Source organism: Delphinus delphis, chromosome 2 (assembly GCF_949987515.2).
Source record: "Delphinus delphis chromosome 2, mDelDel1.2, whole genome shotgun sequence".
Taxonomy (NCBI): domain Eukaryota; kingdom Metazoa; phylum Chordata; class Mammalia; order Artiodactyla; family Delphinidae; genus Delphinus; species Delphinus delphis.
The window spans coordinates 98,046,579-98,072,636 of NC_082684.1; the positions used below are offsets into that span (position 1 = coordinate 98,046,579).

Consider the following 26,058-nt stretch of genomic DNA (forward strand, 5'->3'; position numbering starts at 1 on the left):
ACACCCTACATACACGTGACAGGTTGAGAGCCACACGTACCTTGCTGGTGGAGGCCTTGTAGGTAGTCTTCAGTTTCTGAGAAAGCTGGCTGGTACTGTGACTGGCTGCAGAGACACAGAACCAACCGTCAAGACAATCACACAACCAAAGCACCATGAACGTCAGAGCTGGGACAGGGAGACAGCTCGCCCCACCTTCTGTTCCACACAGGAAGACAATGCAAGCCAGGGGCATGGGACATGGGGCTTCCCGAAACCTCCTCTTCCTTCTACACCCACACCCAAATTACATTATTCCAAGTCCTGATGACTGCAGAAAGGAAGTGAGTTCTGTCCTCCACTAAATTCCAAACTCCCTCCGAGCGTAATGTGTAGGGTGAGTCCTGTGGGAAGGCAGCCTTACCTTTGGTTTTGAGCTGGCCCTTACTCAGCTCTGCCCCATCGATTGCTTGTCCTTCGGCAGCTAAACGGTCATTAAGAGTCTCGATTTCTCTGCGCACTGAAAAGTAAAACATGTACTTTTGATGTATATTCACCAAATCCAAAAGTGAACACATAAAAATGTTATACATTAGTACTGTCTAAACAAACACAGGAATGATATCCCAGTAAACAAGGTCACATTTACAGAGTTCCAAAAAACTCAAGACATCATTCCAAAACTAAAAAGCCCACCACACTTCCCACACCAGAAAGACCTTGTGCTATCGGGTCCTCAAGCAGGGCTCTTGGATTTCAACATAGTTCGTGTCCTTTGTACTTTATTCAATGCACTTAAAAATGTTATTCTGACACTGTCCAAAACTCAATGAAACACTTACTGAGAATACTGAAAACACTAGCTGAGAATACTGAAATTGGGGGGAAAAAACATACAATAACAAAACCTAACTATTGTTGCCTGGCACCACAGGGCACAGTGAGGATTATATACCTCAAAGATTAAAAATTCAAGGGGAAAAAAAAAAAAAAAAATTAACATTTGGGAGTTCCCTGGCGGTCCAGTGGTTAGGACTCGGCGCTCTCACTCTCAGGGCCCAGTTCAATCCCTGGTCAGGGAACTGAGATCCCATGAGCCGCGCATGCAGCCAGCACTTGGGCTCTGTGCCTGCCGCTGCCCAGGCTGCCCACAGTGTGCTGAGGCTACAGGGAGGGCAGGGAGGGCGGGGAGGGTGGTGTGGAAGGAAGGCCGAGGGCAAAAGGCTCGGAACAGATCCAGCCTGAGCATTTGGACATGTTCACAGGCAGCAGGAAGCCACCAAAACCATTAAGCAACTGACAGTGTAAACTCCAAGTACCTCCAGCATTAGTTGTTTGTAGCCCTATAGTTTTTCTTGAACAAACTGCATCAACTCATAAAACATAAGGCCTTAGATCACAATGGAAATTCAGTAATACCTGGGTTGCTACAACTCTGATAACAAACCCTTAAAATCAGATGCAGTACACGGTACCTAATTTTTATTTGATAAAAAGTTGGCATAATTACTCACTCTGTAAATTTTCAAGGTGGACTTATAAGAGAATCCAATATTAAAACATTAAATTTTCCAACAGCAAAGTTTAAATGACACAGGATTACACTGTCTTCACCACTGATCCACACCAATTACTTCTAGAGTGAAAAATATTTTAACAATGCAAATGCTATTTATTAGTATTCAATTTTTGGAAACAACTTAAAAAACATGAAAATCCTGATTATGATTACATTTGCATGATATAAATTTTATAAACACAAGCTCTATAAAAATAACAAAAACTGGACTTTCCTGGTGGCGCAGTGGTTAAGAATCCGCCTGTCAATGCACGGCACACGGGTTTGAGCCCTGGTCCGGGAAGATCTCACATGTCACAGAGCAACTAAGCCCGTACACCACAACTACTGAGCCTGCACTCTAGAGCCCGCGAGCCACAACTACTGAGCCTGCGTGCCACAACTACTGAAGCCCACACGCCTAGAGCCTGTGCTCCGCAGCAAGAGAAGCCACTGCAATGAGAAGCCCGCGCACAACGAAGAGTAGCAACTAGAAAAAGCCTACACACAGCAACGAAGACCCAATGCAGCCAAAAATAAATAAATAAATTTTAAAAAATTATTTAAAAAAAAATAACAAAAACTGAAGATAATGGAACAGTGAGAGGGTAAAGAAGGACAGGTTCATTTCCCAACGCTTGACAGTGAAGCATAAATGCATGTGGCCTAAGGCTGACATGGCTAAAATAGAAGATTATTTCAATTTACAAAAATTATCATGACCAAGAAGCCAAGGCAGCCCACAGACGGACCCTGCCTTTCTGACCTCTGCTTTCTTAATTGTGGCCGTGAATGCCTGGCTACCAGCTCCAGAGACACATGGAGAAAATTCCCCATCCCTCCTCTTAGGATTTGATGATCTGGCTGCCAGGACAGGACGACATGCAGGAGAAAGGAAGGACAGCCGGCGTGGGGAAAATCATTCCCAGGGAAAAGCAGTTAGAAAAACCTTCCATCAAAAACTGCTATGGGGCTTCCCTGGTGGCACAGTGGTTGAGAGTCCGCTTGCCGAGGCAGGGGACAAGGGTTCGTGCCCCGGTCTGGGAAGATCCCACATGCCGCGGAGCGGCTGGGCCCGTGAGCCATGGCCGCTGAGCCTGTGCGTCCGGAGCCTGTGCTCCGCAACGGGAGAGGCCACGACAGTGAGAGGCCCGCGTACCGCAAAACAAACAAACAAACAAACAAAACTGCTATGGTGAATGACACAGGTAATGGATCAGTCGTGCCAGGGACTTCCCAACCTGCCCAACTCTAAACTAGCATCCGGGCAGCATCCCTGGATTCAGAGAAAGTGGAAGTCTCTGTATCAAAATCACTGCTTAAGTGTTAAGGCTGGAAAGTTGGAAAGTACGTCCTTAAAACTTAACAGACATTTAAAAAAAGAGGATAAAGTCCAAAACAAAACAAAAATTATCGTGAGAAGAACTAAAAGCAAAATATGCAGAAAATGTTTTCCTTTGCAGTGTGGGATGGGCCTATAGGCAGGCGGTAAAGGTAGATCTTTCCTTCTTACACTGCTTGACTCTTTAAGCAAATGAATACATTGTTTCTAAAATTTAAAAAAAAAAATCTAAAGCCAAGCTAATTAAAAGTTCTTTTGATTTACCTTTAATAAGTCAAACAGATAACACACACATTTTAGGAAGTTCTCTAAACACAGTATATTTTAAAGAAATGAATCAATGTTTTCTTAATTTATAGTATACTTTGTGTAGGGAAAGTTATAAGATGCATTCGTTCTTCATAAAATCATAATTCAGATTGCCAGGTGTGGTCAGCAGAATACTGCCTGCCCCAAAGATAACCTGTGAACACATGACCTGGTGGCAAAGGAGCCCTGCAGGTGTGACTGAAGTGAAGGACCTCTGATGGGAGATGATGCTGTGTGACCCAGGTGGCCCATCCTTCCCACGTGTCCCTAGGAGTAAATCAGAGATGGACAAGGAGGACTCTGCCTGCCACTGATGGCTTTGAAGATAAAGAGGAAGGAAGGCCATCGAGCCAAGGACAGGGGGAATGCCAGCAAGATGGGGGCCTCTGTCTTCACACCACAGGGAACTGAGATCGCAACCCAAACCAGCAGGAGACACACTCCTCCTCATGCTCCAGAAGGAGCACAGCTCTGCCAACACCCTGACTTGAGTGTGCAGAGCAGTCAGATAATAAACGTGTGCCATCCTGAGCCCCTACAGTTTGTCAAAGCAGAACAGAAAAGGAATACAAAGGTGAATGTCTACCCATAAATTAAACTCTCAAATATTTGTATGGAGAAGTGAAAAGTTATAAAAGTATTTAAAATAAGAGAGATACTCACATTCTAAGTTTTCAATATAAAGGTTTTCAAATTCTCTTTCTATTTGACCAAACAGTTCCAAAAGAGTACTGCGAACCGAGGAAGGCAGTTTAGAATCCTGTAGAAAAAGAAGATTCTGCTTAAAAGGAACGAAAGAGTGAACGAGAAACTCTGACACCAAGCACCAATATAATTTTTCCAAAGTGAATTATTTAAACTCTTATTTTACATCTTTACATATTTTATTTCTTATACATAAACACTCAAAGAACTTAAAGTTTCTAATTTCTACAGATGAAACTAAAATCAAATTGTATAAATGGTTACCCAGGATGGCATGAGATTTAAGACCAAGCATGTCTTCAAACATGTAACTTCCTTTCACAAGGAAAGAAACAAGCATACCTTATTCAAAAACTCCCAAATTTGTAGAAAATGAAGTTATAAAAAGCCTTTAAGCTCTAGAATATGGTATTATAAATTAATTTTAATAAGCTGTTTACTAATAGAAGATGTACCTTACAGTCCTCATGTTCACTGTGCTTCAAGCAAAATAAATTGGATCATTTCCTGTAACTCTACTCAATACCTAGAAGATTGTTGTAAGGAGGGAAAAGAACCCTCAGCTGTAAGAGCAAAACGTGTATCGGCTAAATGAAAACACCCACGTGGAAGCTCCCAGGCCTTCGCAGGTGCTCTGCCCACCACCAGCACCCTGCCCCCACCAGGCAGGAAGTCAAAGGAAGCAGCAGCAGCAGCTTCCTGGGCCCGGTGTCCTAAGCACCAACTGTGTTCTTAGGCACTCACTTTCCAGGCACTGCTGGTACTGACAGAGGCTATGTTCCACTCCAACCTCCTGAGAGTGCGGCCTAGACAATATTTTGTATGTGCCCCACCCTACCACTTAAGAGTTATTTTCAAACAAAATTCTTAAAAGATATTTCTAAAATAATGTTTCAATGGTTAACTGATGCCAATGTAATTTTCCAAGTGAGTTTTCAAATTTATATGCAGCATAAACTTTTTGATGTTTAATGAGTTGCAAATACAAAAATAAGACATAATGTTTATTAAATCCTTTCTCAGATTAACTTCTTAGGAAGATAGGAATTTTAGGCAAAATGATCTGTAATGATACCAACGTTTAGCAACATGTTTTGAAATAATCACAGAACATGAACATCAACTTTACAAGCTACTTAAAGATATGTGACGCCACTTGTTTAAAAATTCAATCTGGGAGAATTGGTGATAAGCCTCTCTCAACAACCCTCTAAAATACCAATGAAAAAAAAGAAACGACATCTTAAAATAACAATGAATGCAAAATAAACCATCACGATTAACGTCTGACACCCTGTCCACCTGCCTGTGGCCTCCCCCTGCCCATTCTCCCGCACCCCTCATCCACTTAGCCCTCCTCAAGGGGGCGGGGGCGGCACCAGTTGAGAGCCTTGTGGGCCCCTCCCAAGGCCAATCTCCTCTTCTGTGTATCAATTCCTACTCACCTACCCTCACAGTATTTAATGTTAAGGTCATTATTCAGCAACTGAAACGTTACCTTTACTTCGAATGGTAAATGCAGCTTCATGTAAGATGTAATTGTAAAGGGAGACAATGTCAGCATTAACTTCACTTGATAAAATAAAGACAATCAAGGAGACGTGCAGTGAAAGGGGAACTTCTCGACCAGAGGCAAGCGGAGCACAGCCCAGCTCTGCGGTTGCCCCCAAGTGAGAGGTGCTGAACTTCTGGTATCATTTGAGAAAACTCATGACACAAAAGCTACGATTCAGTAAAGTTCTAAAAGAATCTGTGTTTTGTCACAGCCGACGTGAAAGAGGAGGCAGGAGGCCCCTTTCCCGGCCTCAGCTGATGCTTCCCGGTGTAGACACGGGCCTCCCACCTCTGAGCCAAGCACCAGTGCCTCAAATGCTTCCGACTCGTGAATCCAAGACACAAAATTCCCATAAAGACTCCCCAAGAACTGACAGCTTGACTGCAACCCTGTCTAGGGTAATGACCTACGGCTCCACTCAGATGCCCTGATCACTGGCCTCTCGCACCCGAAGTCTGCCCCTTGCCTACCATGCCAAGTGCCCATGCCCAACGCCGTCACCACCGTCCTGCTGCCACGGAACTGGGCAGAGCACCCCCACCAGCCCACAAGGGAGCTCCTCGTCCACCAGCAGGCACCGACCCGCCCGCAGGGTTCTGAATGACCCTCATAAAGGGTTACCCCGAGATGCAACTACCTGCTGGCTCTACATCACAACGGGGACAGTGCAGAAGGCCCTGAGAACATGGTGTTACCAACAGAAGATGCCAGCAGACATGGCTGTAGAATTGTCACTGCTTGAAATTTAAGTAAATCTAACAACTTAAAAGTATCTTAGACTACCTGCACTATCCAAGGGGGTAGCCAACAGACACATTTGACTAAATTTAAAAGTAAGTTAATTACAATTTTTTTAATTCCTCAGTCCCACTAGCCACATGTGGCTCTTGGTTCCCATATGTGATAGCACAGATCTACAACATTCCATCACAGAAGTTCCACTGCACAGCTCTGATTCAAACATTCCTTATGAGACGAGATCAGAACACAGACACCCACAGAAGGGCGACCTTGTGAGGACACAGGGAGAAGATGGCATCCACACCCAGGAGAGAGGCCTCAGGAGGACCAACTTGCCCACACCTGGACCTCCAGCTTTCTGCCTCCAGGACAGGGAGTAAGCAGTGTCTGCAGTTTAAGCTCCCAGTCTGCGATGCTTTGCTACGGCCATCCGAGCTCACGAAAAACATCAAAGCCATTTTGGAGGCCCCTTAAATCTATGATTTTATTTCCAAATTTAAGTTAAAATGCAACCATTTCATTTATTCATCCAGTCAACACATAAGAGGACATTAAGTGAACGTTTACCACATGCCAGAAAAGGCGGCGCTAGGTTCCAAGCACACACAGCTGCCTCCTAGAAACACATCCTCCACATCCCGGCTTGCTTCTAACAAAGTCAATATGCAAATGAGCCAGTTTCTCAGATTTAAGCCATATTTTCCTTTAACATTATGGCTGATGAATTAGTTCTAATTGCAAAAGAATGATTATAAATTTATATGTATTTATTTTTTTACATATATACTTACGCCTATGTAAAGATATAGCAGATGTAGCTATAATTTATTTTATCATAACATGTATTTTATTTAGGCTTCACGACAATGTTTTTTTAAAAATCTAACATTTTCTTCATCATAAAGGAACTAGGAAAAGTAAAAGCAAACTTATCAATAAAATATTAGATCATTTAATCAAAGGTGGTACCAAATTATCAGAAAGACATAATGTAATAAACAGCAGATAACACACTCAACTACAGCAAACACAGGATAAAGCCAAGAAAAGTTACTGAAACATCAGATTCCAAAAACTCTGCAGAGAATAGAAAGAGATCATTATACCTGATTCTCTTCTCTTCTGGAGACTCTGAGACAGAAAACCTAACTACACTGTCAATTCACCTGTACAAAGAATAAAAACTAGTCCAAACTGTCACACCCACATTTTTTATTAAGTACTGTAAACACATTAACCTGGAAACCGAATTCTGTCTCTGTGTAAGCTGTTGACAGCAGTTTTAACTGGTTTATGAGGGAGGCTGTGTGTTTTGGTAACCCACACTTTTTCTCTACTTTGGAGACCTGCATATATTTGGCTATGTTTGAAACACTGCAAACATGATCCACATCTTCACCAGACACTCACTTGTCCCTCTAACATGTCTCTCGGCAGGCCAGTCCTCTCCTGCTCTGAGCTGTTAGTTCTTCGTATGGAAAGGCTGTGAGATTTGCGTTTCTGTTTTGCTTGGCGAGCAGTTGAACAACTCCCGCTTTCTGTGGGCATTACTTCTGAAAGGTGATATCCTGGTCACTCCTGCAAGAAGCTAAACAGGAGCAGGAAAAACAAGTACTTTATTTCTGACACAGCAAACTGAAATGAAGGAAAAATAGATGATTACTTTTCATTGCAAATTTCCTTACTATGTTAACATTTATTATGTAAATTAGAATGTGATAAATTATCATGTTTTAAGATAGAGACCACAGCCTTTATTAAAGAGGTAACTTTTTATCAAACTTCATTAACATCCTTTAAAAAAAAATCAAACAGCAAAGAAGGGCTTAAAATAACAACTCTCCCTTAGCCCACTCTGGGCAGACTCAGCCTACTCCCCAGAGGGAACCAATCCTAATTGAATTTTCCAGGCTACAGATTCTAGAGCAATGCCCTCCAAGAGAAATCCAATGCAAGCCACACATGTAATCATAAATTTTCTAGTAGCCACATTAAAAAAAGAACAAGTGAAATTCTAATGATCTAACCCAATATGTTTAAAATAATATCATTTTAGTCAACGTAAAAAACGCAAACGGGGTATTTCAGTTCGTAAGCTCCCCGTTTTCCTTCATACTCACAATGCCTCTTGCTTGGAACCAGCCATGTTCCCAGTACACACCTGTGGTCAGGGCCGCCGTTACACAGCATACCTGCACGGCATTCCAATATCCACATAATGCAAACATTGTCCTTTACCCATTTTGGACATTATCTACTCATTTCCTGCTATTATCAATTCCTCCTCCCAATATAATCACATCACTGTTAGCTAATTATTTTTTTTTTCCGCTGAGCCATGTCTTAGTTGTAGCACACGGGATCTGTCTTGCCACGTGCAGGATCTTTAGTTGCAGCACGTGGGATCTAATTCCCTGACCAAGGAACGAACCCAGGCCCCCTGCATTGGGAGTGCAGAGTCTTAGCCACTGGACCAAAAGGGAAGTCCCAGCTAATATGATTCTAAGAAATATATTTACACATGAGATTTTCCTTCTTCAACTGCAGATTTACGTCTTGGACATTACCTACTCATTTTTTGCTCTTATTGGTCCCTCCTTCTCCCAATCTATCTATTTTAGTGCATGTAATTTAAGTATGTACTTATGTTTCTTCCTTCTTCAACTACTGACAGTATCTTTGGGTCCTCACTCTGTAAGGTGTAGAGTATCCCACCTTTTCTGAAGCCCACCCCACAGCCATACATCCCCCAACTCTGCTGTCGTAGAACGTTATACAAATGCCAAGCACAGAGTATGTGCCCTCTGGAGATTCTGAGCTTAGCACTCACAGGACCCGTCCCCTTGCCATGTGAGCCAACAGCCACCTCCTTCTGATTGCTGGTGCTGTTCCAGTGTGGATGGAGTACAGCTGTCTTAACCGTGCAGCTACTGCAAAAAATTCTGGTGCTTTCCAGTTTCTTACTATTGTAAATAAAGCTACTATGACAATAATATGCAGGCTTTTGTGTGAACTTAAGTTTCTACTTCTTTTGGATGAAGGCCCAAGAGTGAGACTGCTGTATGTTTAAAGAAAAAAAACTAAAGTTTTTTAAAATCTTTATTGAGATATAATTCACACAAACTCCACTCTCCCAAAACTTTTAAATTTTGATGAAGTCCAACTGATCAATTATTTTTCTTCTAAGAATGATAATTTTAGAGTCATGCCTAAGAACTTTTGACCAGTCCTAAATCCCAAAGTTTTTCTATGTTTTCTTCTTAAAATTTTAGTTTTATAGGTTACATCTGAATTTATGAGCTATTTTTGGGCTGATATTTTTATAAGATGTGAAGTTTAGATCAAGGTTTTTTGGGTTTTGTTGTTGTTTTTTTCTGGTGATATCCAATTATTCTAGCACCATATGCTGAAGACTATCCATCCTACACTAAATTGAGAAAGTTTGGCATCTTGATTGAAAATCAATTGGCTTTATTCCTATGGGATTATTTCTTGGTTCCCTATTCTGTTCCGTTGTTCTGTGCTGTCTTGAAATTAGTGATTCCTATCACTTACATCTTTTTCAAAATGTCTTAGCTATTCCAGTTCCTTTGCCCTTCCATATAAATTTAGAATAATCTTGTCCGTATCTACAAAAATCCTGATAGGATTTTGATAGGAATTGTGTTTAATCTGTTTACCAATTTGGAGAGAACTGGCATCTTTATTATGTTGAAACTTCCAATCTATGAACACGGTATACAGGTTTTAGATCGTCTTTGCTTTCTTTCCTCAGTTTTGTAGTTTTCCCATAAAATTTCTACACATACATTCTAAAATTACCCTGAAGATTATACTTTTATTTTTGAGCAATTTTAAATGACACTGTATTTTTATTTCCATCTCCGCATGTTAATTGCTGGTATACAAAAATACAATTGATTTTTGTGTACTGAGCTTGTATCCTACGTTCTTGTTGAGCTCATTTATTAGTTCGAGATTTTTTTGTAGATTATCTGGCATTTCCTCTGTAGACTATTATGTCACGTAAAAAAAGAACAGTTTACTTCTTCCTTTCTGATCTGTATGCCTTTATTTCCTTTTCTTATCTTATTGATCTGGCTAGAAATTCCAGTACTCTGTTGAATTAGAAAGTGATAGCAAACACCCTTGCATTATTCTGATCTCAAGGTAAAAATATTCAGTTTTCACCATTAAGTATGATGCTAGCTGTAGGTTTTGGGTAAATATTGTTTTATCAAATTGAGAAAGTCCCCCTCTATTATTCATGTTTTGAGAGTTTCATAAGTGTTAAATTTTGTCATGTTTTTTCTGCATCATTTAATATGATCACATGGCTTTTTTTTAAGGTCAATTACACTGATGATTTTCAAATATTGATCTAACCTTGCATCCATGGAATAAATCCCTCTTGGGCATAGTGCGTAATTCATTGTTTGTTCTCTCATTTTGTTTCTTTCTTCTGCCTTCTTGTAGGTTATTTGAACATTTTTTAGAATTTCATTTTGACTTATCTAGTTTTTGAGTTTCTCTCTTTCATATAATTTTTCTTAGTGGCTGCTCTAGATTTTCATTAACTCTTTACAACTTATCACAGTCTGCTGATCATCAACTTCTACCAGTTCATGGTAAAGTGTAGAAGCCTTACTTCCTCTGTGTCCCTTTGCCCTCCCCATTTATAACACAATCATCTTTAGTATTTCCTCTATACACACTAAGAACCACATCAGACGGCTATGGTTCAACCTTCAAACCTAATTTCAGATAAGGAAGTCTACTGAATTTACCAATTTATTTTTTCTTTCCATTGTTTGTTCTTCCTTCCTGGTGTTCCCACATGATTTCCTTTCTGTTTAGAGAATTTCCTCTACCTATTATTTTAGGGTAGGTCTGCTGGTGACAAATCATTTGAAGGATGTTTTCACTTGATAGAGAATTCTAAGTTGATAGTTCGTTTCCTTCAGCACTTGAAAAATGTGCTACTTCCTTCTGGCCTCTGTAGTCTGTGATGAGAAATCCACTATAGGTAAAGGGACATTTCTCTCTCTCACTGCTTTTTCATCTTTGGTTTCAGAAGCTTGACTATGATGTGTCTCAGCATAGATTTCTTTGAGTTTATCTTGCCTGGATTTCACTAAACTTTTTCAATCTGTAAGTTTATGGCTTGCCAAATTTGGGAGATACTCAACCAGTATTTCTTCAAACATATTTTCAGCCTCACTGTCTTTCTCCTCTCTTTCTGGGACTCTGATGATAAGAAAGATAGGTCTCTTGTTGAAGTCTCACAGGTCCCTGGGGTTCTGTTTACTTTTTTCCAGTCTATTTTCTCTCTATTGTTCAGATTGGTTAATTTCTATTGTTTTATCTTCAAGTTCACTGATTCTTTTCCTCTGTCCTCTCCATTCTGCTGTTGGAAGAATGGAAAGGACAGGAAAAGAATCAGTGAACTGATTCCACAAGCTCATTTACTGTACTTCTCAGTTCTAAAATTTCCATTTGTTTCTTCTTTATATCCTATATTTTCTTCCTGAGATTTTCTATTTTTCATTTGCCTCAAGTGTTAGCATTTCCTCACTGAAAAACTTTTATGATGGCTGCTTTAAAATACTTGTCACTTAAGCCTCAATATTGTGGGCACTGCTATCAGGCATGGGATCTGGTTTCAGTCTTCTATTACAGCAGGCCTCTTCTGACATTGCCCCAGCAGGCAAACAAGGGTGCGGTCTTGTTTCTGCCAGGTGGATGTAGAAGTTGGAGATGGAAGTGAGGGCTTCCCACTCAGCTTCCACTCATCTGGGTGGAAGTACTCCTTGTTAATGCCAGGCGGGGTTAGAGTTCAGCCTCTCCCTTGGCCTCTACTTGTATCACAGGCGCTGAACCAGGGGTGCTTTGTTACTGTGCCCTACACGGCCTCATTACCACGGGTGATGGTAAAACTCCTGAATCTCTACTAAGTTTCTTCTGAGGCCATCCCAACAGGAAGAAGGAGGGTGTTCTTTGTTACCACCCAACAGAGATGAAAACCCCAGCTCCATACTGATACCACCAAGCACAGAGTGTTGTCTCAATAAAGACTGTCAGGGGTAAAAGTCTAGATTCCCCACCCTGCCTTTGATAGTAAGGGTGAGACAGGGGCTACAATGTTTTCTAAACATGTCCTGTCTGGCAGGCTGTCTCTTTCCTGGTCTTTTGGCTTTTCTTGGGGCTTCTCTGAGCCCTTTGGTGTTGCTGGGTTGCTGGTTTCTCCAGGCCCAAGGCCGGGATGTATGGGGCAAAAAGAAAACCCAGGAAACTCAGCCCTGCATCATTTCTCAGGTCCCCATACATCTAGCTAGTCTACTTTCTTCTCTCCACTTTTCAGTCTCATATTTCTTCTGTATTTAATGCCCAGTGTTTTTAGCTGTACTTGGAGGAATAGGAAAAGTACATCTACTACAAAGGCAGAGATCTTTTGAGTCTCAAATTAGACATGTATAGGCCTTGGTTTAAAATGGTAACAGAAAAGTAAGTCTTGTTTCACAACCCACTAAAAACATTCAAATTGGTCAATTCTGTGTGTTTAGGTTTAAAAATCTGAAATCCATTAATCTATTAAAATTATCACTTACTTTTTGTAGCATTATATAGACAAAATTTAACTCTCAAATCTTTTTTTTTTAAAAGGACACTTAAAAAAGGAATAAGGGCAAAAGAAAAAGAAAAAAAAAAGGAATAAGGTTGCTTTTTTATCTCTAAAATTCTCATTAAAAAAAAAAATCTTCCATTCCCCTCACTTTTTTGGATATTCAATTTGTCAAAGCAGGTCACAAGGCCAACCCAGATTCAATTAGAGGGCTGAGACCACCTCTTGATGGGAGAATGAGAAAGAATTTGTGTAATCCATCACACCTTATTTCACTCACTAGTTTTGGTTATACACTGAATAACATTGTGCTTCCCTAAAAAATAACAGTGACTGGAACTAAATAGTTTTGCACTTCAGATATTTAGTAGAATAACATGGATACAAATAACCCAATTAAGTTAAACACCCACTCAGAATAAAATCCATAGAAGAGCCCAATGGTTAAGAACATGAGTTTGGGAGTCATACAAACCTAAGTCCCCCCCACCCCACACCCCAACCCCTCAAAGGGTTGGCTCTTTTCCATCATGAAGCCTCAGCTTGACCGTTACTTCCTCAAAATGGCCTCCCTTGACAAGCGCTAGTCACAGCACTTCATGATCCTCACCACGTTTGTACTTAGATCTTATTTATAGTTTGCTCACTTAATGAATGTCTCCCCCACTACACCATCAACACAATGAGGACGGGGGCACAGTTAACTGGGGCCACTACTGTATTTGTTAGGCTTGACATAAACACATCCTCAAATATTTGTTGAATGTATGCATGAATAGAAATGGATGAATGCTACATCTACCACTGACGGGCTGTGTAACCTTGGTCTAGTTACTTAACCACCTTCCTAAGGTGGTTCCTGTGTCATCTTTAAAGCAGGGATGATAACAGCATTATTTCATTAAGTCACTCATCAACAGTGCTCTCATCTGTAGATGAGCTAGGTACTGGGAATGTTGTGGTGAAAGAACAGGCTTGGTCCCTACCCTCAGGTTGCTTAGAGTTGAGGTGGAAGACAGACATTAAACACACAATCTCATAACTTATTACAGAAGCTATAAATTGTGATGAGTGCTTCAAAAGACATATGCAAATATTATGAGGCCAGCTATTAGCTAAAGAGTTACAAAGGTCATTCTGACAAACTGGCATCTAAATCAAGACTGAAGAATTCCTATGAGTTAACCATGTGGAAAACAGAAAAGGGAGTAAATATTTTAAGGACAGGAACAGCATGTGCAAATGTCCTGAGCCAGGAACGAGACTAGTTTATCAGAGATATTAAAAAATAAATACTATAGCTACAACACAGCAAACAATGGAGAGAATGGTGCAAGATAAGTGGAGAGACAGGCTTAAGAGTCTGTTCTTTCGTGTTTATAGTTTATCGTAAAATAAAAAGGAAGCTACTTAAAAGTTTTTAAGCAAATAAGCAACACTAGATTGGCTGCTATGTGAAAAATACATGGAAAGATAAGATGACCATGAATGAAGCCAGTTAGGAAGTTACTGAAACAGTCTAGGCAATAAATGACGATAGTTAAGATTAGAGGTAGATGAATGGACTGGATGAGGGGGTGCTGGGGGTGGGAAGAAAGAGGTATCAAGGATAGCCCTTGTTTCTGAGGCAAGAGGTAGGTGAAACGGAGATCAGATTACTGAGATGAGGCAGCAGATATGGAGAAGAAACCAAGACCTAATACTGAATATATTATGTTTTGGCAATGTCTTTGAATATCTAACATACAAGGAAGCAGGAGGTGTACGGGTCTAGAGATGAAAAGAGAACTAGGCAGCATGTATAAATCTGGGAGAGGTCTACACAGACAGTAAAGATGGTCAGTTTGACTCCATCATGCCTCCAGGTCCAATGCCTTACCATTATTACGCTTCTTCGCAAGAAGGGAAAAAAAAGGTTATATTACTGGTAGATACAGACAAAAAATAAAACTATCAGTCCCTTACATGATATATGGAAAAATTAATTTCGATTAATTTTTGACACAACAAAATGACAACGAATCTTTTTCATGAAATTTATCTGAAAAATCTGAGCTATAGAAATTAGAGATAGTTGAAACAAAGGTATAAAGAAAAACTCACAATGGCAGAATCTGTGGTTGGTAGAATTTAATATACACAAAAAAAGATACTGATATTTAATTTGAAATATTTGAATATTATTATTTCAAATAACAAATTTACGTTATTAAGCAACTCCTATGATCCCAGTGAAGAATATTCCAGTAATTTTTTAAGGGAAACATTTAGAGACTATTTAAGTGCGCCATACACAAAAGTTAACCAAGAAATCAAACTGATTTAAAGGAATCTTATCCAGAAATTATATTCTTCATAAAAAAAAAGGTCGATATAATTCTCTTTTTCAGTGATTATACATATTAAATTACTAACTTCATAAAGCATCTCAGTTGTCAAGATTTTCAACACAGAGATTTATCATAGTCACTTCGCAGCTTATAAGTTATGTTTTTTATAGGAACAAACATATTAACACCCTGTGAAAGCTCAAGAAAAAAGGAGACTACCTTTAGACATTTCAATCAAGCAAATAAAGAAGCAAAGAGCTTCTCTTTCCTCCCTTAAGAACTTCATCAGTAGAAAGTTTATGCATCTGGTAAGCATAAACTGGGAAGTTAATGCCTACCCAAGATTCTACAAATTGGTGATAGGAACCGTGAAAATTGCAGTATCAACCCTCCTTTCACCTCAACAATTGTTTCCCTTAAGTATCACATCACCGGCATTTCCAGCCTCTGTATCTTCAGTAGGAAATAAGCAATCTGCTTCACAACTAACTTAAAATCCTCACCTTCTGCCTGTCCCTAAGTCTTTAACTCCTCCCTCAACCCCATGAACCACATGGTGTTCTGGGCTTTGCCTGCTTTTGTTGGTCACTTCACAAAATAGTCAATACACTGGTCATCTTTTCCCATTGATCAATTTCCAACCAAACACATACATTTCAAACAATTATAAATCTGGAAGAGGTTTTGGTTCCCCAAAACCTGGCCTCAAATGATTTTTTTCATACTGATTTTCTCTCTTAGTAACTTTCTAAACTGTGAAGTCATATGTCAATATGGGTTCATAATGCCTATGCCACACACTGTGTTATTAACATTCAAAGATTATCTGGCTGGGCTTCCCTGGTGGCGCAGTGGTTGAGAGTCCGCCTGCCAATGCAGGGGACACGGGTTCGCGCCCCGGTCCAGGAAGATCCCACATGCCGCGGAGGGGCTAGGCCCGTGAGCTATGGCCACTGAGCCTGCGCGTCCGGAGCCTGTGCTCCGCAACAGGAGAGGCCACAACAGTGAGAGGCCCGCGTACCGCAAAAAAAAACAAAAAAAAAAGATTATCTGGCTAATTCAATTTCTGTCTCTTCCTGTAATTTCTTGAGCTAAACTTTACGTAATTTCTAATTCTTCCAAAATTAGATCTGTAGGTTTCTCTAGTTCTTCTAACCTCTTTTAAATTTCTTTTTTTTCTGTTAATCTATCACAATCTTTTTCCTGAAACTTTTTAAAAATTTTACTCTTGCCTCTTCATTCACATCCTCCATCTTGTTCCCCACAGTCTTCACTGGTCCCACCACCACTTCCTTCCTTCCTTCCACAGCTCACCCTGGTGGAGAACAAGCCCTTAGCCCAGGAAGGGACGTATCTATCGTGTTCACCCCAGTCCACGGGTCAGTGTTAGCATAAATCTTATTTAAATGTCTGATAACACGTTGAGGGGTTTTGCAGGATGACATCATGGAGAATGGAGCAGGTTGCAGGTGTTTGTAAAAACAATACTGAAGTGATATAGCGTGGAACCTAAGCTAGACAAGAAGGGAAATACAGACAAAAGAAATGATGGAGAGATACTGATGGGTTGGGAAGTCTGTGGTGAGGCTCAAATGGATCAGTAACTACAGAGTCACTAATACTCACAACACCTCGGTGAGGTACAGTTCCCAAGTACCTAACAGACTAACACTTAGTCAATTGGCCATGGAGCTGTAAAAAGAAAACTTCTTCACACAGGTGAGTAAGCTGCTTTAACCACTATGCACTGTTTCACCTCAATACAAACTAAAACAGAAGCCCGAAATTCCAAGATAACCATCTTTCTTCAAAACAGTCATACTAACCCTGTATCACAGGGCATATGACCACTTTAAACAGAAGGTTTATGTGACTAAAAGGTCCTACTGGTTCTTTAAACACATTCAAAAAAGTATAAATAGTCCCCTCCAAAAATCCCACCTCCCTATCCTATCGGTCAAACAAATGAATTTAATATAAACTCTCCTTCTGTCCAACTCATTTGTCCTTGCTATATACTGCCACATGCCTATTACCCCCACCTACAAAACATTACTCACAATTCCATATCCAGTGGAATTTTTAAACACTTTTCTTTTAGCAAGAGAAAAACACCTGCCTGAATAGTAAACGTCATGAACGTTAATCATGTGTACAAAATGGTTAAAGGATATAATTTGCATGTGGCACTTAAAAATACAAAACGTGACTGGACTTCCACAAAAAGGTCGGTAGAGTTTTCCATAGCATTTCATTGTGCAAACACCAAACTCAACTGCTGAGCGACATCAACCAGAGGCAGCGCCGCAGTCCACCCTCGGTCAACCCGGGTAAGGTGTCCTATCGTTGACCCAGTCGAAGGCACGAAACACACGCTCACCAGCTCTGGTCGTGAGACGGGACTGGGGGCATGATAACCGGAAAACAACCAAGACTGTTTAAAGACCTTAATCGTTAAGGTCCTCGAACCGCGGACGAAATACGTAACTGTGAAATCTTCTTAGTAAAACCAGGACTAGGGAATTCAGAGGGCTGTCGGTACCCCTGGGGGAAGTGGCTGGGGTGTCAGCTCAAGGCCAGGGCACAACAGGTGCGCGCGGCTGTCCAAAGCTCTGAGGAGAAAGGACACTCGCCGATGCCTCCGTGCGAGCACTCTGCAGGACGCGAGGCTGGACATGGACCCGCGGCAACTCCTGCCCAAGGTCGCGGCGCCCCTCCCGCGGCCCCACACCCGCTAAGGGGCCCACGGCTCCCGGGCTCCTGAGCGCTTGCGGGCGGGAGACTCCCGGGCGCCTCAAAGGACCCGCCTCACAGGCCGCTCTGGGCGAGGGGCGCGCGTTCCAACCACGTCAAGACCCGGCCGGGCTCGGGGTCGGAGGGGGACGCGGTCCAGGTCGGGGCGCGGGTTCGGGGGAGACGCGGTCCAGGTTCGGGGGCGCGCGATCGGGGTCAGAGGGCGCGGGGTCCGAGGGCACTAGGCCGCCGGCCCCCACAGGCACGCCCCGCCCGGCGCGAGGCCGCTGCCACACACAGAGAGGCGGCCCGTCCCGGGCTGACGATGGCAGGCCGGCACTCACCTGTCACGCCGCCGCCGAACCCGCCACCGCGCAGTGCCAGCCGGGCCGTGCGCTGCCGCCCGTGGGTTCCCAGCCACGCGGCGCCGGGGACGGACGCGGACGAACAGCTCTAAGACCCGGCGGCCCGATGCCCCACACTTCCGGCGCCGGAAGTCGCGGCTCCCCCTCAGCCCCGCGCTGGAAATCCACTACACGCAGGCGCCGCAGGAAGTCCCACCTCCGCCCCAAGCTAGTACCGCCGGAAATCCAGCCCCGCGAAGGAAGGCCCGTGCGCCGCCAGTGCGGTCAGGGGGCCCTAAGTGGGTCGCGGAGGTGGTGGAGGCGTGGTGGTGTTGTTCGACCCCGAGACCGCCGGGGCCTCGACCCGCGAGGTCGGCGACCATCTGGAGACGCCGCGAAGGGCCGGGAGGTGGGGCGGGGGCGCTGAGGGCCCGCGGGTACTCACGGCGGCGGGTTACTGCGGGCGCCCGGGTCTGGCGCAGGTCGGCGTCCATCGGGACCCAGGTCGGGCATGTGGGAACGGCTGCTCCCAGTCAGAACCGCCGGGTGTGCCGGGAGCCGTTTCCCGGGGCGTCGGGAGCGAGGTGGCTGCGCGCGGAGCCTGGCGGATCTGCGGAGGGTGACTCACCCACTGCAGCCTCCGTCTGAAATGTGTGTTAGCCATTGGCTGCAGAGAGGAAACAAAGGCAGCCTCTCGCCGCGGAAGGTGGGACCTGATGGCCTTCTTGTCCTTGTCCAGGTTGGAAAAATTACAGGGTGCGCAGAAGGCCTCGGCTCTACGAACAACCAGCTGGGCGTTTAAAGCCTTAAGTAAAGACGAAATCAGACGTGGGAGCATTTTTCTTTTAAACAGTAAAGGTCATCATTCGGAGTCAAGAAGCACTAGTATGATTGCTGCACAAGGAACAAACTTGACATATTTGGGGATCCAAATAACCAAAAAGTTTGTAGAATAAAACCTGAAGTTACTTCAGCATTGAGTATAATAAAGCTTATTACTAAAGTCAATTATATAAGGTGTGGGACTTCCCTGGTGCTGCAGTGGTTAAGAATCTACCTGCCAATGCAGGGGACAAACCCATGTTCCACAGCTACTGAGCCCTCGGGCCTAGAGCCTGTGCTCTGCAGTAAGAGAAGCCACTGCAAGGAGAAGCCCAAGCACCACAACTAGAGAAAGCCTTTGCACAGCAATGAAGACCCAATGCAGTCATAAATAAATAAATAAATAAATTTTTTTAAAAATTGTATAAGGGGAACTGAGGATGTCACACTTGGAGGTTGTGGCTATCATTCAACAAGAAATTCTATTAAAGACCTAATATGCACAAGGCATTCCGCTGGGTGAGGGAGCACATACAATGCCTGATTAACCACAATATTGGCTGCAACTGATTCACATGCTAATATGTGGTTTTGTTTTACAGCACAGCATCCACAGTTTGGATGAAACTTAGGGTATTGTTAATTGGGGTAACATTTTCTCTGATATACTTAGGAGTCCATAAAAGTCACTGTAAATAAAATGATTGCATAAAGTGTCACAAAACTTAAGACAGGAAAGGAGTCAACACTCTGAGGGCCTGTTGCATGCCAGGCAGTTCACAGCTTTGGTAACTTTGATCCTCAAAACAACCCAATAAATTTAAAATTATTCTATTAGAGAAATATAAATCAAAAGTGCAATGAGGTATCACCTCACACTGGTCAGAATGGCCATCATCAAAAAATCTACAAATAACAAATGCTGGAAAGGGTGTGGAGAAAAGGGAACCCTCTTGTACTGTTGATGGGAATGTAAATTGGTACAACCACTATGGAGAATAGTATGGAGGTTCCTTTAAAAATGAAAAATCGAGTTACTGTATGATCCTACAATCCCACTCTTGGGCATATATCCGGACAAAACTCTAATTTGAAAAGATACATGCACCCCTGTGTTCATAACAGCACTATTCACGAGAGTCAAAACATGGAATGAAAAAAAAAATGGAATGAACCTAAATGTCCATTGACAAGATGAATGGATAAAGAAAATGTACATGAATACAGTGGAATACTACTCAGCCATAAAAAAGAATGAAATAAGGCCATTTGCAACATGGATGCACCTAGAGATCATTTTGAGTGAAAAAAGATAAAAATATATATCATATGTGAGATCTAAAGTATGATACAAATGAACATATTTATAGACCAGAATAGACTCTGATACAGAAAACAAACATGATTATCAAAGGGGAAAGGTGGGGGGGGTAGAGATAAATTAGGAGGTTGGGATTAACATATACACACTAATATATATAAATAGATAAGGATTTACTGTAAAGCACAGGGAACTATAATCAATATCTTGTAAACCTATACCGTAAAAGAATTGGAAAACTACATGTATAACTGAATCGCTTTGCTCTACACCAGAAATTAACACAACTATACTTCAATTTAAAAAAAAATTATTCTAAATTGAATTCTAATTAAGGGTAAGAATGTTAAACTTACTTGTCAGGGCTTCCCTGGTGGTGCAGTGGTTGAGAGTCCGCCTGCCGATGCAGGGGACACGGGTTCGTGCCCCGGTCCGGGAAGATGCCACATGCCGCGGAGCGGCTGGGCCCGTGAGCCATGGCCGCTGAGCCTGCGCGTCCGGAGCCTGTGCTCTGCAATGGGAGAGGCCACAACAGTGAGAGGCCAGCATACAGCAAAAAAAAAAAAAACTTGTCAAAAGCAACCTAAGTGTCCATCAACAGATGAATGGATAAAGAAGATGTAGCACATATATACAATGGAATATTACTCAGCCATAAAAAGAAACGAAATTGAGTTATTTGTAGTGAGGTGGATGGACCTAGAGTCTGTCATACAGAGTGAAGTCAGAAAGAGAAAAACAAATACTGTTTGCTAACACATATATATGGAATCTAAAAAAAAAAAAAAGGTTCTGAAGAACCTAGGGGCAGGACAGGAATAAAGACACAGACGTAGAGAATGGACTTGAGGACACGGGGAGCGGGAAGGGTAAGCTGCGATAAAGTGAGAGAGAGGCATGGACATATATACACTGCCAAATGTAAAATAGCTAGTGGGAAGCAGCTGCATAGCACAGGGAGATCAGCTTGGTACTTTGTGACCACCTAGAGGGGTGGGATAGGGAGGGTTAGAGGGAGGGAGACGCAAGAGGGAGGAGATATGGGGATATATGTATATGTAGAGCTGATACACTTTGTTATAAGGCAGAAACTAACACACCACTGTAAAGCAATTATACTCCAATAAAGATGTTAAAAAAAATTACTTGTCAAAAGTCAGAAAGCTAGTATACAATGGAGCAAAGATTGGATTAAAATCCAGGTCCACATCAAAGTCCACATTTTCCACAGCGCATTCTTTTGATAGGGCTGTTGTAACAGAATAACACAAACTAGGCTTAAACAACAGAAATTTATTGTCTCAGGTCTGGAGGCTTGAGGTCCAGGATCAAGGTGTCAGTGTTACATTTTGTTTGTGTCAGTGTTGGTTCCTTCCGAGACCTGTGATGGGGAATCTATGCCATGCGTCTCTCTCTCTCTCTCTCTCTCCCTTAGTTTCTTGTGGTTTCCCAGCAACTCCGAATTGTAGAGGTCAAGTTTTTTTTAATTCCTTTTATTCACAATTTTAAGTCGCTACACTTCCGGATGCAACAGCTCACGCTTACCGACCGATATCAATTTAGTGCACAGAACTGCCGCGAGCAGGCGCCTCTCCACGCCTCAGAGCCCGAGCGTGCAGAGACGCCTGACATCAGCACGTCACCAGCGCAGGGCCTCGGGCGCCTCGATTGGCTGGCTCGGCCAGGGCGTGACTGGTGGGCGGCCGCTCTCCCAGGCCCCTTCTCTCCTAGCTCACTCTGTCACGTAGCTCCGCAGTCGAGGAGCCGCCCCCACTCAGCGACACAGGGAGGACGCCGAAAGCACCTGCGCTTCGGCCTGGGGGCGGCTCTGCAGCTCACGGCCCTGGGAGGAGACACCTCGCGCTCAGGGAGTGGCGCCACCGCGCGACCGTGACGTGAGGCGCGGCCGGCGCGCCATTGGCCAGCGGCGATGTGGCGCTCTCTGGCGCGGGCGCGGGCGATTGGGCGCGCGGCGTTGGGAGGCCGGGCTCGGGCCGGGGGCGGGCCCTGTGCTTGGGAGCTAGGCCTGCAGGAGGCGAGCGCTGCGGAGTGTCGTCCCGCTGTCGGTCTGCTTGTGAGGTAAGGAGGCTGGGTCTCTGAGGGGAGGCGGGCTGGAGTCCCGGGCTCGGCGTCGGGCTTGGCGCTGAGGGGCGGGCCCAGTGCCTGTTAGTCGCGTCCTGTGAGCTCAGGGTGCTTTTTCCTCTTAACTGTTTTGGGGAGAAGCCAGAGGGCGGAGGTCTGTGCGGCGCGGGAAGCGCGTGGGGTCGCCGCCGGGCTGCGTGGGCGCAGGCCGGGAGGACGGCGCGGGGTAGGTGGCGGGGCGGGCGGAGGGAGGGGCGCGGGGCGGCGGGCTCAGCCTCCAACCCCCGGGTCCCCACCTCCCCCGCCAGATCCCTGGGTAGGCGCGCAGGCTGGGCCGCGATGCCCGAGGTGAGCACTGATGAGCTGGACGAGCGGCAGGTGCAGCTCTTGGCGGAGATGTGCATACTCATCGACGAGAACGACCGGAGGATCGGGGCGGAGACCAAGAAGAACTGCCATCTGAACGAGAACATCGAGAGAGGTGCCCGCGGGGGCGGCGGGCGGGCCGGGTCCCCGGGCGGCAGCCCCGCTTCCTTCGGACCCCAAAGCAACAGGCAAGTAACTGGCCTCTTAAAACTCAATTCATCGTATTTCTTTTGCTTTCAGGATTATTGCATCGAGCTTTTAGTGTTTTCTTATTCAACACTGAAAATAAGCTCCTGCTGCAGCAGAGATCAGACGCTAAAATTACCTTTCCAGGTTAGTGTGCTTTGTGTAGTGTTTTGTTGGCGATTGTATTTAGTTTGATTTTGTCACGTGGAACTTCTGGTAGCCAAGGTCAAAAAAGAAATCTTTTGAATGACTTAGTTTTATATTCTTCATACAAAAAACTTATACGGCGGTTGCAACCTAATAAGACCTAAGGTTTATCCTAATAAAGGATAAAAACTGCTAGGTATGTGTAGATTCATATATAACTTTCTAAATTGTATCTAATACACGTTATCATCGCTTTGGTTAAGAAGGCGTTCATAAAAACTTATCTACCCAAGTGTCACAAAATGGTTGCTGATAGCTTATTAAAACAGATCTAGAAATCCTCAACAATCATTTTTTATGTTACTTTTAAAATTTAAAGTTTTCTTAACCTTTCAGACCTGCTTTGAAGAAAAGTTAATGTACATCTATATTAACATGTTCCAGGTTGTTTTACTAATACTTGCTGTAGTCATCCCTTAAATAATCCACGAGAGCTTGAAGAAAACAATGCAATTGGAGTAAGGCGAGCAGCACAGAGGCGTTTAAAGGCTGAGTTGGGAATTCCCATGGAAGAGGTAAGCAGCCATACTAGCTGAAACATAGAATACTTTGAAACCGTTTTTAGTAAAACATTAAATTTAGGTGTAGCTTTCTGCTTTGTAATCTCTTGCTTTTTTAGGCCAAGAAAGCCCATTGGATAAAGGTTAAATTTTGATTTCATAATACTTGTCGATATTTACCTCAGTACCAAAATGGATTGATCTGTTAACCAGTTTATAAAGTTGACTGTTTTATAATTGATCAGATCAAAGATGAATATTTTCTTGTGAACCTCAGATCTGATTGGGTGAATTTAAATAATCTTTTTTTCCCTGGAATCGTCTCCTTTTAATAATACACGAATAAATAATCTCTCATTTAGTTAAAATGGTAAATTTTTTTCTCCCGTTAATATTAATATGTGAGGCAGAATGGCACACTTCTAGTTAGAGTGACTGCTTTTCTTTTTTTAATACAGTTTTCAATAAATCTACTTCTATTTTTGGTCCTATGGGAAAAGTGTCAGACACTTGAAACTATTTAATATTATTTAATACTATTTCCATATATTAATAGGAGACTAATGTTTCAAAAGTTGTCATTCTAACACTAGTTCTGTTGTTCAAGGTATTACTGAAATGTAGTGGGTTTTGATTACTTTATTGATATTTTGGAGGTTTTTGGGGTTTTGTCCTAGGTTCCTCCAGAAGAAATTAATTATCTAACACGAATTCATTACAAGGCTCAATCTGATGGTATCTGGGGAGAACATGAAATTGATTACATTTTGTTTGTGAAGAAGAATGTGACCTTGAATCCAGATCCCAATGAGATTAAAAGCTATTGTTACGTATCAAAGGAAGAACTAGAAGAACTTCTGGAAAAGGCAGCCCATGGTGAAATTAAGATAACTCCGTGGTTTCAAATTATTGCAGAGACTTTTCTCTTTAGGTGGTGGGATAACTTAAATCATTTGAATCAGTTTGTTGACCATGAGAAAATACACAGAATGTAGATGTGGTGATGAATGATTAATAAAGTACTAAAGAATTTCTCTACTTAGTAAACTTAAGATGAATATTTTAAAAACCTGGTTCCCCGTTAGAACTCTCATTGGAAATACTGTTACTTTACAACCAGAATTCGTGTGGAAAAGAATTCTTGATTTGTGTCATACAACCCATATATGTTAACTGCAATTTGTAAAAAATATTTATGAGATTATTATAAAAAAGAGCAAATAAACTTAACCTATCTAAACAGATGGTTATGACAAATGTGAACAAATAAGTTCATTTTTTTAATATATTGTGATAAACCTTTTCAGAAGACTTGTAGAGCACTTTGCTGTTTGCCAGGTGCTTGATGTATCTTTCAATTTTTATCATAGTCCAGAAGAATGTGCAATGGAAACTATTTGCTTATCTACTTCAAAACACTTCAGATTAACTTTTCAGATTGAGATTAATATAGAACAGGTTCAAGGGAATTCAATGGTATATATCCTGATTTCTGCCATTGTTAATTTTGTGTTTTGATCATTCTGAAGTATTTTGATACTTAAAGTCAAACATTGTTTTTGGTAATGACATAGGCTAGGTTAATTCATTTAAATAATCGTTGCCTGTGGTTTTCAGAGTTACTGGGAACAGACAGGCTATTTGTAAAATGGAACTTGGGTCAGTTGGGTCATACTCTACAACAGGGTATTCTAACCTTGGCACTGCTGATGTTTGGGTTGGATAATTCTTTTGGGGGCTCATCCTTTGTGTTGTAGGATTTAGCAGCATCCCCAGGTTCTACATAAAAAAATGCTGTTGGCACCCCTCCCCCCATGACAGCCCCAGTGACACCAGATGCCAAATGTCTCCTCAAGGACAGCATCACCCACAGTTGAGAACCACTGTTCTGCTGAGCCAGGCTGTGTGTTGTAGGGGGAAAATTATCAAAAAGAAAGGCTAACGTTCATATTAAATAGATTTGGGTTATGGAATATGTGTGTATTAATATTTAAAGTACACTTTGACTAATGTACTTCTTTGAACTCTTGCCATAGACTTCTCAGATTTGAAATCTTAAGACAGCTTTATTATCTTTGAATGCTGTGTATTAGTAAGTAATGAAGAAAAAGATAAAAATTTCTTACAAAGTTAAATGTTTTATAAATTCAATAGAAAAATCCATTTGTTAACCCTGAACAATTAATTTCAGGCAAGACTGTGTAGCTAATAGTAACTTTATTGAAAAATAAAAACAAAACTAAATTACCACATTTTGATACTGTTGTCTACTTTGTTAAAACTTCAGTACAGTAACAGGTCAACCTGCCTATGGTAGCTTAAGTGATAAATGACATAGAGTTTCAAAATGCATTTT

At 42.4% G+C, this 26,058-nt stretch overlaps 2 protein-coding genes across 8 annotated transcripts in view; one reads left to right on the top strand and one right to left on the bottom strand.

The window, feature by feature from the left end:
- Positions 1-20,946, bottom strand: part of WDR37 (WD repeat domain 37) — a 61,347-nt gene extending 40,401 nt beyond the window's left edge. The window contains exons 1-5 of one of the 4 annotated variants that reach the window (XM_060005251.1): positions 20,718-20,946; positions 7,600-7,777; positions 3,852-3,948; positions 404-499; positions 41-105 (exon numbers count right to left, since the gene is read on the bottom strand). In XM_060005251.1, the coding sequence (XP_059861234.1) occupies positions 41-105; positions 404-499; positions 3,852-3,948; positions 7,600-7,737 (396 nt within the window). In that variant the 5' untranslated portion in view covers positions 7,738-7,777; positions 20,718-20,946. Of the gene's footprint in view, positions 1-40; positions 106-403; positions 500-3,851; positions 3,949-7,599; positions 7,778-18,218; positions 18,351-18,663; positions 18,924-20,717 lie in introns of those variants that run through there. The other 3 variants (XM_060005250.1, XM_060005249.1, XM_060005252.1) reach the window with 3 other exon arrangements.
- A 1,134-nt stretch (positions 20,947-22,080) lies between these two features.
- On the top strand, positions 22,081-24,946 carry LOC132420640 (isopentenyl-diphosphate Delta-isomerase 1). Of its 4 annotated transcripts, none has more exons than XM_060005258.2 (5): positions 22,081-22,440; positions 22,752-22,924; positions 23,050-23,142; positions 23,587-23,717; positions 24,359-24,486. In XM_060005258.2, exons 1-5 carry the CDS (start codon positions 22,292-22,294, stop codon positions 24,377-24,379), a joined length of 567 nt encoding a protein of 188 aa, XP_059861241.1. In that variant the 5' UTR covers positions 22,081-22,291; the 3' UTR covers positions 24,380-24,486. The 4 variants fall into 4 exon arrangements, with proteins under 4 accessions (XP_059861241.1, XP_059861237.1, XP_059861238.1 ...); XM_060005254.1 differs by having other exon boundaries at positions 22,098-22,440; positions 24,380-24,946; XM_060005255.1 differs by lacking the exon at positions 22,081-22,440 and adding an exon at positions 22,467-22,551 and having other exon boundaries at positions 24,380-24,946.
- The last annotated feature ends 1,112 nt before the right edge of the window (positions 24,947-26,058 follow it).